Here is a 10,797-nt window from a genome sequence, read left to right on the forward strand (position 1 = left end):
CAATTTGTAAACGCAGTATATAGATTCTAACAATTACAAAAATAATAAATTAAAATGAAAATAGTTTTGTGACTTCAAGAATATATTAAATATAAGTAAGTACATTGCTTCTGCAGTTGTTAATAAATAATATATTTATAAGGTGATAATGTATAATTTGTAAACAATTGGTATGTACTTATCGAAGTTAACATCTAACTCTGGACTTGATTCTTCTTCAGTACTGAATTATTCAAGTGCAAAACCACTAGTACTTTGTATACTGTAGTTTGTACTTGACTTTCGCACTGAAGACGAGTTAAATTCAGAGTCAAAACATTTGTAGTTAACTTCAACGATTAGTAATCCTAATTGTTTGCAAGTTATATCTTATCTCAATAATATCTTATAAATATATTATTTACTCACTAACAATAGCGGAGACTTATATTTAGATAATTTAAAAATAACGAAATTCTAGTTTTATGCATTCTATAATACGTCTTTCATGTGCAAAATATAGGAATATTACTTTTGTAAGCTTTTCTGATCATTTTTTTCTCATTAGCGTCATGGAAAAATTATCTATCGATAGTATCATTAGCAGATTGTCGCACATATTACGTGAATGTCTTTATCATTCTCTAGTTGTGTCATTATCATGCTTTAAGCGCTAGGGATATGATGCATTATTATGTAATTTTCTTTTCTCTCTCTCTCTTTCTTTCTCCCTTTCGTTCTCTCCCTCTCAACATTGTATTCAATACATAATTTACATTTTATTTGTAATATGTAATTAAACTGAAACTACAGATAAATAGAAAAGTCTATTGCTAAATATTGATCACAAATATTTCCAACATTATTTCAAATAACATGAATTACTTCGTAAAATAATGCAGGTTAATTAAGTATATTATCATTTCTTTATAAATATTAATTACATGCTTAAATTATTTTTAATAGAAAGTGTAATTGCTTAAAAAAATGTTATTGACAATAATTGTGATTTGTCAATTAAAATTGTTTGTAAAATATTTTTTAGCACACAATTTTATTAATTCAAACTATTAATATAATAATAGTGCACGCCAAACTATTGACGTTAGTTACGTAGCAATTATTATTTTTCTTCATTTTTTTGCGTCACAAATCTTCTAAACCTTCCTTTCTAAAATTCCAGAAGAATACATAAGAATGTTGAAGTAGTGAAATGAATCTCTTTTCGAAAGATGTATTTCGTATTTATAATTAGCAAACATGCGTTGTGCAATTATAATTGTTCATCAACTAATTTCCTTAATTAACTGGTGCAAAAGCTATTTTCAAGGAATTAAAGACCGCGTTATTTCGCAAATCTGGCGAACGTGATGCGACGAGAAGTTCCGTAAAGTATAAATCTTTGTTTTATAGAACGTTTTGTATTATCATCGAATTTTTAAACACTTTTTTTTATTCATTTTTTTATTATTATCAATAATTATACTTATTAATATATCTAAATATAAAAATAGTAGATATTCAAATACATTTATTGTTAACCATGCATAATAGAATAAATAAAGATATTTTTATTTATTTTATTTAAAAAATGACAATTAACACTTAATACTAAAATTATTTAAGTTTGTTATTAATTTCGGAAAAGCCAGCAAAGCAATGATGTATAACAGTATTTTTCTTATGTATAAATCACAATATAAATCTCTTTCAAGACGATAGTGCGATTCGACATACTCCGTGAAATTGCAAGAAGATTACGCGTAACGACCGCAGAGTATTCACCGCGTAATGATACATCCGTCGAAGATTAATACCCGTTTTGGATGCTCGCTGTTATTGCATTCGTCTGCGTTTACACTGCAAACGTTTTTACCTATCCCGGTAATAAACGATTTTAAGACATTGCCTTACCACGATCTGTCATGTATCATATATGAAAATGAATCATTTTAACCTAAACTTGACATAGAATATATTCTCATTTACTACATGAAATATATAAATTTGTTTTTTGTATTTGGATATTTAAAAGAGAGTTGAATCATCGCAGGATGAATTGTAAAATAACTTATTTAATGCAACTGAGACTTAATTCATTAAAATTTTTGAGACTATGTAATTACAGCACATCTTATTTTAATATAAGATATTAATGCTTGTGCTTATAAGAAACCATAGTTATTACAGCTTATGAATGGACTGCAGTACATGTATATTACAATAAGTTTAATTAAAAGGAATATTCCTTTAGGCGTTTTTAAACTTTAACCAATGCAGCGCGGATAATAAAATGTGCATGAAACACGAAGCCGATACATGTTGCATGGTCAAGGTCGACAAGAGAGTTGAACAGTAATTTTTCTGCGATACGTCACGCTTACGGGAATGATTTTACGTCACATTCAGGAGGAATCTTTTGGATTTGGTGATTCCGAAATGTACGAAATCCACATGAAATTATCTGTTGTTTTTCTTATGCACAAGTCATGCTATATTTTTGCATAAATTACCATTTCCTGGTAACCTTCAATAAGAAAGGCGGCGCTTGCAACGACCTTGATATTCATTCATTAAACCTGTTTGCTTGTACTTATATGACACAGAAAAAGCGACAAAACGAAGTCTAACAAAGTTCGAGACTTCCGGTGGGAATAATTTCCTACCAGACCTTGTTTTACTTTTAAACTAACTATTCTTTAAAAGAAATACAACACAACGCGGTAATCTTTCCTATTGTGATGAATGCGAACTTCTTTGTAAAAGTTTTTAGTCGCTCTATCTCTATATTTTTTTTTATATTATATAATAATAATATATAATGAGGTAGTATAATAAGAACTTTGTCACAAAACTTTCAATATACTTTTAGGTAGTAACATTATCGCTGTACGCCTACTTTTTCTCGGCTTTACTTGGCAGACAATTCGTCGAACATTCCAATGGCACCGGAAAATATGAAGAACCGGACATGTATTTCCCGTTTTTTACAGCGCTACAGGTGATTAAAATGAACGATACTATCTTCAATTACTGATTGTTGCGTAGGAGTCTTCCTGCATAATCTTTAAGACTTTTTATAAAACCGATATATATGTTTTTTGCAGTTTTGTTTTTACATCGGATGGCTGAAAGTTGCAGAGGTGTTGATTAATCCTTTCGGCGAAGATGATGACGACATTGAGCTGAATTGGTTGATAGATAGACATATCAAGGTATGTGAAAGCAAAAAAAGCGATTATAAAAAATGACAATTTTAAGAAATCCACAAACCGTTATTACAATATTTATAAATATTTGTTGCATATATAGAAAGTAGATATTACAGCAAAATATTTGTGTATGGAAATATTTTTTTACTGTATATTCCAAATTTTTTCTTTAACTGTACGTTAATTATGTTAATATTTTTTCTCATTATATCACTGCACGTATAACAGGCAGGTTACATGATCGTTGATGAGATGCACGAGGAACATCCGGAGCTCCTGAAAGATCAATACTGGGATGAAGTTGTGCCCAAGGACTTGCCATATACAGTCGCTAGTGAGCAGTATCGAAAAGAAGAACCGAAAGGTTCCGCGGAACATTATAAAGTAAAAGATAGCGACCCTCTTTACGCAAACGTTATGCTGGGCACACAGATTCATAGTCACGGTCAGCATCGTAAATCTCATCAGGATGATGTGTACGCCGATTATGTAAGTGAATTGTTTACAGTAACAATAACAAAATAATTTTGTAACGTAATTTTATAACAAAATTTTATAATATAAAGTTTAACTTGCGTTCTCTTATAGAATTATATATTTACCGGTAAGACTAAATAATTATGTAGGGTCTCAATCTTTATTTTATCGATTTATATGAATTTATTCCCGCCACAATTTTGCGACACTTTTGATAATAAATCTCGTGCGTTCATTAGGAAAGTGTGGATACTCCATTAGTGGAACGAAAGAAGAACGGCTGGTTTCAAAGGCAGATCACCCGAGTTGGTTCGGTACGTAGTTCTTCAACTACGTATAGTAGCGGCGGTGGTTTCTTCACACGAAACCGTCACAACAGCGTGTACAGCAGCCCTGAGACCGGTGGTCTCCCGCAAACAAACAATCCTAATCTCAAAATGTCGCTCTACGATCGTCTCGTCGGACGAAAGAGCGTTCGAAGTCAGCGTATGGGTCGTCAAGGTAAAAGCTTTTACATTAACAATTGTACGTCAGTCTTAATTTTCTTTATTTCAGATGTATATTCGTTTCGATAAAACCCAAATAACATTAATAACAATGTCTTATTAATTATATTTGTTTTATTTTAAAGTTTACAATTAATCATCAAATAAAGCAAAATAAATCTTTGAGAGTAGCAACATTTTCTTTGTTTACGCAAAATTATTTCAAAATGAATTAAATATCCACAGCTTTTATTTATTCTATATCTTTATTTTCATGATGTTTTTTTGTCTCAGTAATATATTTTCAGTAATATGCTTTCGAAGAAAACTTGGGCGGTTACCAGTCGAAGATTTTTTTCTTCTGAGTCATGGACTTATCTTAAAAGAAAGTCTCGAAGACTCGCAAGCTTTTCCTTTATTGCTTCCACGTATGAGGAAAATTACGCAATATTCGATCTTGCGTGACCTCTGCAATTTCCGCGATTATTTTGCATCCATGAGAAAATTTTCTAAAGTCCTTGTATTTCTTTTTACCCTTTTTCCTTCTTATAAAGAGAAAGATGGTATTGCAAAAGTATCATATTTGCGTCTCATGTCTAATTATATTCTCGTGAGTGTAACTCGATATGCTTCCTGGCGCCAAAGCAGTCTAAAACTCATTTTCACGCTCGCTCGACGTAGTGGTTTTCAACTGAGAAATGTTAATTTAATCGACAACGTCATTACATATTTTCTATGTACGTCCTCGAAATGATCCCGATTCCGGAACCAGTCAATCAAGCTAATATCGCTCTAACGGTGATCATAATTATTAATAATTGCAGGTACTATGACGAAGCTGAACTCGGTGCCAGTATCTCTGAAGAACAGACCACGTATACCAACTCCGGATGTGACGAAGGAGGTAATCGATCGTGAACAGAGGTTGGCTTTGTCCGCCGCTAATGCGGCAAACATCGGCGCAGGTGTGGTGGGCGTGATACCAGCAAACGGTCACTATCCAACTGATTTGTCGGTAGTGGTATTGTCGCCGATACAGGAAACTGAAAGCACGCCCGCCTCAGGGAAATCAGGAGCGGCGGCTTTGGCGCAGGCCGTGCTTTCGCCGACGTTAACCAGCGCTGGCCTAATGACGCCGGTTACCTTAACACCGGTCACTATGGGCCACCTGACGCAATTAGGCTTGATGACGACAGCGACAACAACGACGCCACATCTTAATAATCAGAGTAACAGCGTCCAGGCGACATTGACGGAGGTCACAAGCAGCGAAGAGGAAGGTAGCGGAAGTGGTAGCAGCAGGAGCGGAAGTATCACTGGACAAGAGGATCGCTCGACACCATTGATCGACAACAACAACAGCCCAATGGGTAGCAACGGCAGTTCACCCATTTTCGATGGCTACAATGATCGTTCGCCAATCTTGATGAGACCCGAGAAACTGGGCTATGTGGTCACCGCTGCTGTGCCCGGAATTCAAGCTAATAGAGCGATGGCGATAGATGCGCGAGGTAGACGATCGGCCTCGCTGCCCGGTCCACCAGTATCACCGGCGCAGCCAAGTAACGACAGAAGCATGTCGTTACCGCAATCTCCAGGATTGCAACCGAGAGAAATTCGCATAGCCTCCGTATCGAGTAGACAAGATGGTCTTGCCATGGACAGGCTAATCATCGGGTCCAATAATCAAGGCGTTCGATCGAGGACCAACAGTTTCGGTCATGATCTCTCCAGGTCCAATCAAAGGGGCCAGGATGCCTCAAGAAAAATCAGTACCGTCTCGTGTACAAATGCGTCGCTTTCAAGTAGCACGACATCCCCGACGTCATCTACAAGCATATCTGCCACGACGACCGTTACTAGTAGCAAGAGAGGTGAAGTTTACGTTTGATGGATGAAATCGTTAATATGAACTTTATTCATTCAACTAATTAGACTCAAATTAGAGAATATAGTTCTGTTGACGCATCCTGAGAGTCATCTTCGTCCATTTATACATCTTGTATATGCACTTCATACAACTGATCTATTCATTCCTTGATTGTCTAGATTTTTTATTGGTGAAATTACTAGTATCTATGAATTTTCTTAAAGATACTTTGTGTTTTCACTTATAAATCTTCCTGAATTGTAACGCGAGGCACAGAACTAGCATTCTATTTTATTTTATATATATATTTTCATAAAAATTTCTTGATAAAAATTCTTCTTTATAGATCGATTGTCCCGCTAAAATCTAGATTTCCGAAATGGATAACTACTTTGCCTCATACTTCTTTATTTACAATCTTTAATTTTCCAAACTCATAAAATCAAGGTACACATGGGATCGAATCCAGAGAATCCGCCGACTCTCACATATCACAAATTCTTCTTTAGGATTCCTGGTTAATTATCGTAACATATTTTCTTTTCTCTAGAAATAGCGTAATTATTCTTGATAAATGTAAGAGATAGCGCACTCTCTTTCTCTATCTCTTTATTGTATATCTTCTGTAGTCTTATTATTTATATTAATTTTGTTGTTTTATACATCTTTTAAAATGTTTTGTACTTAAAATGTAAAAAAATATAACAAGAGATGTTCTTCGAACATTTTATTGTAAATTGTATTGATCGCATTTATAAGTACGTCTTTAGCGATCAATGATGGAGAATAGTTAGTAGGTTTCGCCATTTTATGTTGTAAATAATAATTTATACATTAAAGACTTTATACATATACAATATATATGATGATCAATCTTAGGAGAATATATTTAAAATATATTTTATATATGTAACTATTAAATTCTTTCTCTCTTTCTCTCTCTCTCTCTCTCTCTCTCTCTCTCTCTCTCTCTCTCTCTCGATTCGAGTATAAAACGATTAATCCTTATGAAACAAAGCAAAAAAAATCGAATAACTTATTGCCAATCGACTATTTACATTCACAACGAAGAAAAGTTTTAAGTATAATATTTAAAGCGAAATGCTTTTACAATTTAATGGAAAATGTTGGAAATATTTTTGAACCATTGTGCAATAATGTAATACTGTAAGAAGACATCGATTAATATTAAAGTGCACACTTGTTGCTACATTAGTTAACTTATAACTTTTACTCTTATAATATAACTTTGTTACGAATTCATTCGTTTGCATACGTCATGATATTGTGATACCATTTTTTTATAGATATCTAATATGACGTTTTGTAAGATTATTGTAACACTAAACGACAATCATGAATTGATAATGCCGAGAGAAATCAAATTCATTAGTCATATAATATTCATTTTTTTGTATATAGCTGATTTTTTGACGTGTTCTCTCTTTCCTCTCATCATTTTATTAAAATTTTTCTATACATTCATATTATTATAGATTCTATGGATGCAAAATATTATTCATCCTTCACGTCGAATATCCGATAACAGTATATAAATCGGCATTTTATTTGCTATTTTTCTATATATAATATATCACGTAAATGATGATGAATTATTAAAATATTTGATTGCATAACATTTCTTCCGATATTTCTCTAATATTCCATTATTTTTTATTTTAATCGTTAATAATTTATAAGATAAATAAACCGATTAATTACATAAAATGTAAATGATACTGACAGTACGATTATAATGGAATATATATAGAAATATTTTTTGAGAAATCATGAAATATTTTAACATTATTACTATATTTAATCGGGGAATGGTTTAGGACAAAGCGTTTTTCATTTGTACGTTTCTCGATAATTGATGTACAAATGTGTGTTATAGCTCAAGAAGTTTAATATTAATGTCAATTAGTCTACTTTTATTACAAATGTATTAGTGCAATCACATCTTGCAATAGCAAAAACGTTGCAATTTCATCGAATGACGAACCTATGTATATAACTTATACTTATTAAGTTAATATTTTTATCGAGTTATAATGAATATGCTCAATGCGCGCGTAAACCTAATCCATAAAACGACAAAGTGCTATATATATATTGCATTACAAACAATTATTATTATCATTAAATAATTAATTAATTATTGATATAATAATATTATTATTTTATCGCACAATACGTATAGGCATTGATTCTTAATTTTATAACGGGGACAGTAACATTTTTAAGACTTATGATATAATTTTTCTTGTAGTAAATTAATTATATAAGTAGAATTGGCACATGTACCAAAAATATTAGTTATAATTATAACCAATATATATTTATTTATTATTAAATTAGTAATAAATATTTACAATGTCTATAGATATTTCTACAACATTCGGTCTTTGGTGTTATAATCGAAAGCAATATTTCAATTTTTATTTTTATTTTGTAAAGCGTGAAAGATGAATTGATTCTAGGAGATTAAATTGATGTATAGATCAAATGGCTCCATACATCGTATATATATACATATATACTGTGTGCTTCCATTACCAAGACTATTATCGTACATGTAACGTTATTAAGATGAAACGTATAAACATTTATATGTATACATATATAAAATTATAGTTTATGTTACATAGTTATATTAACTATGTATTATATAAAAACCGATTTATATTCATATGTATATCGGTCTGTGATGAACAGAAAAGAATAGGAAAAATATGCGCGCTCATTATTAATACTTATTTATAACATTGTTAAATATGCCTTAATTAGTAATTGTAATCGTATAGTAGAATGACTTCTTTGTGCAATGACTTATTTTTAATTCCTTGCATTCGGTAGCATAATGTAAGGAAGAAGAATCCCGTTTTGTGGATATTTAAATTAAAATATTTGTATATATAAATATTTTCCTCTCTCTTTCTCTCTCTCTCTCTCTCTCTCTCTCTCTCTCTTTCATTTGTTACCTCTTGTAAACATCTAAATATTACCATGAACAATCCAAGCTACAGCGAAATTGTCTAATTATAAGATTGCGGTGCCCAGTCACATATATAATTAGTTATATTTTAGTCATGTTTCATATTATCTCTTATTATCTATAATCTATGTTGGAATAAATACTTTGGAAAAAATATCATAATAATTTTTTAATTTTTTTCGTATATTTATGTTAAAACTTTGCTCAAATTATTATGTATAATATGACAAATAATTCTTAATTGTTAATTTTAAATTTCATAGATATATCTTTGAACAAAAAAAAATGTATAATAAAGTCTAAAACAATAAATACATATAGATTTCCATATTCAAGTAATTTTGATGTAATGTTTAACATTACATGTATACCTATTTAAAAATAAAGTTTATTAAATTTTACAGTAAATTAATAATATCTGAAGTAAAATTAATATTATTATTAATATTGCATAGGAAAGAATTAAAACAAATTTATAAATACAACGAATACAATCTAATAAATAGACATATATAGATCGAGATCTATATTACTACTGATAGACTTTATCTACAACAGGTAACTATTCATTTAATTTCCAGACATTATAAGCTTAATTGAATTTACGATAGATTGAGCATAAAGTAATATTTCAGTATATTATAAAATCTTTAGATAAAAAATATTTTCTTTGTTTGATTTAAAAATTATTATTAGAAAAGAAAATTATGTATGCATTTTCATGTATTAAACATAAAAATATTTTTGTGTGCAATAGTTTTTTTCTTTCCACACACATACACACACACACACACACACACACACGCGCGCGCGCGCACAAAAGAAATAGTATAAGTTGATAGAAAATTACTTTTTCTACATAAACATATTATTGTTCTTACAGAAATATTAATTAATTTATTACTAAAAGACAGTAATTAATTACTGTCTTTCAGTATTAAATTAATTAGTATTAAATTAACTAGCATTAGATTTCTGTAAGGGTATTCAAACAATATAATCGTTCAAGTTTAATGTAGAGAATCGACATAAAATGTCAAAGAAATTTGCATTTCCTTAAGATTGTAATATGTTTATTTCCACACATATTCATTCATTTATTTCTATGACAAAACAAGTACCAACGGTCATTATCGCGCTAATTTACTTTCGGAGTCGCGAGGATAGATGTAGTATCTGCATACTTCCCGTCGCCGAGCGATGTAATAATAAATCATTATGCATTTTACGGATTATCAGGTAGACCGCGGTCGCTTATGTGATGAGTGCGAAGAGGCGCCTTATCAGCGGCAGCATGCGTTTGCACTCAGTAATAGCGAACAGTCTCCGCCTTTATGGATCCACTTCTCTGACATTGTCGACTTGTCGTGTCCATTCTTCCTTTATTTTTCTCCTCGTACACGATTTCTGCCTGCATTGCTTCCTAAATGATCTAACTGTCATTATACGTGACAATATGCGAATATTCGTAGAATTGCGTTTGTCTACAAGAGCAGTTTTGTACCGAAGGATAGTCGACGAACTGGATTCCAGATCCGGTTGGCCCTCGCCAGTGCTTCGAGCAACATTGTACAGGATTTTAATGAAGATTGACTGTTTTGATAAAGATAATGATGCAGGTAATAACAACGTCGGTATACAGGTGCGGCGCCGGAGATGCATCGATACGGATCGGTATCGCGTGCAAACGTAACGACGGACGCGGTCAAGCCATGTCATAACGACTGAATGCTCGTAATGAAATCCTACAATCGAAAGATCGAACAGTAATGTTTA

General features: G+C 31.6%; 1 protein-coding gene across 1 annotated transcript in view; it reads left to right on the plus strand.

Annotated features, from left to right (window-relative positions):
* Positions 1 to 6,287, plus strand: part of LOC108745955 — a 50,159-nt gene extending 43,872 nt beyond the window's left edge. The window contains exons 6-10 of the mRNA XM_018482393.1: positions 2,852 to 2,980; positions 3,087 to 3,194; positions 3,420 to 3,680; positions 3,908 to 4,169; positions 4,978 to 6,287. Coding sequence (XP_018337895.1) covers positions 2,852 to 2,980; positions 3,087 to 3,194; positions 3,420 to 3,680; positions 3,908 to 4,169; positions 4,978 to 6,044 — 1,827 coding nt within the window. The 3' untranslated portion in view covers positions 6,045 to 6,287. The remainder of the gene's footprint in view (positions 1 to 2,851; positions 2,981 to 3,086; positions 3,195 to 3,419; positions 3,681 to 3,907; positions 4,170 to 4,977) is intronic.
* The last annotated feature ends 4,510 nt before the right edge of the window (positions 6,288 to 10,797 follow it).

The sequence above is a fragment of the Trachymyrmex septentrionalis genome, unplaced genomic scaffold (genome assembly GCF_001594115.1).
Source record: "Trachymyrmex septentrionalis isolate Tsep2-gDNA-1 unplaced genomic scaffold, Tsep1.0 scaffold16, whole genome shotgun sequence".
Lineage (NCBI taxonomy): Eukaryota > Metazoa > Arthropoda > Insecta > Hymenoptera > Formicidae > Trachymyrmex > Trachymyrmex septentrionalis.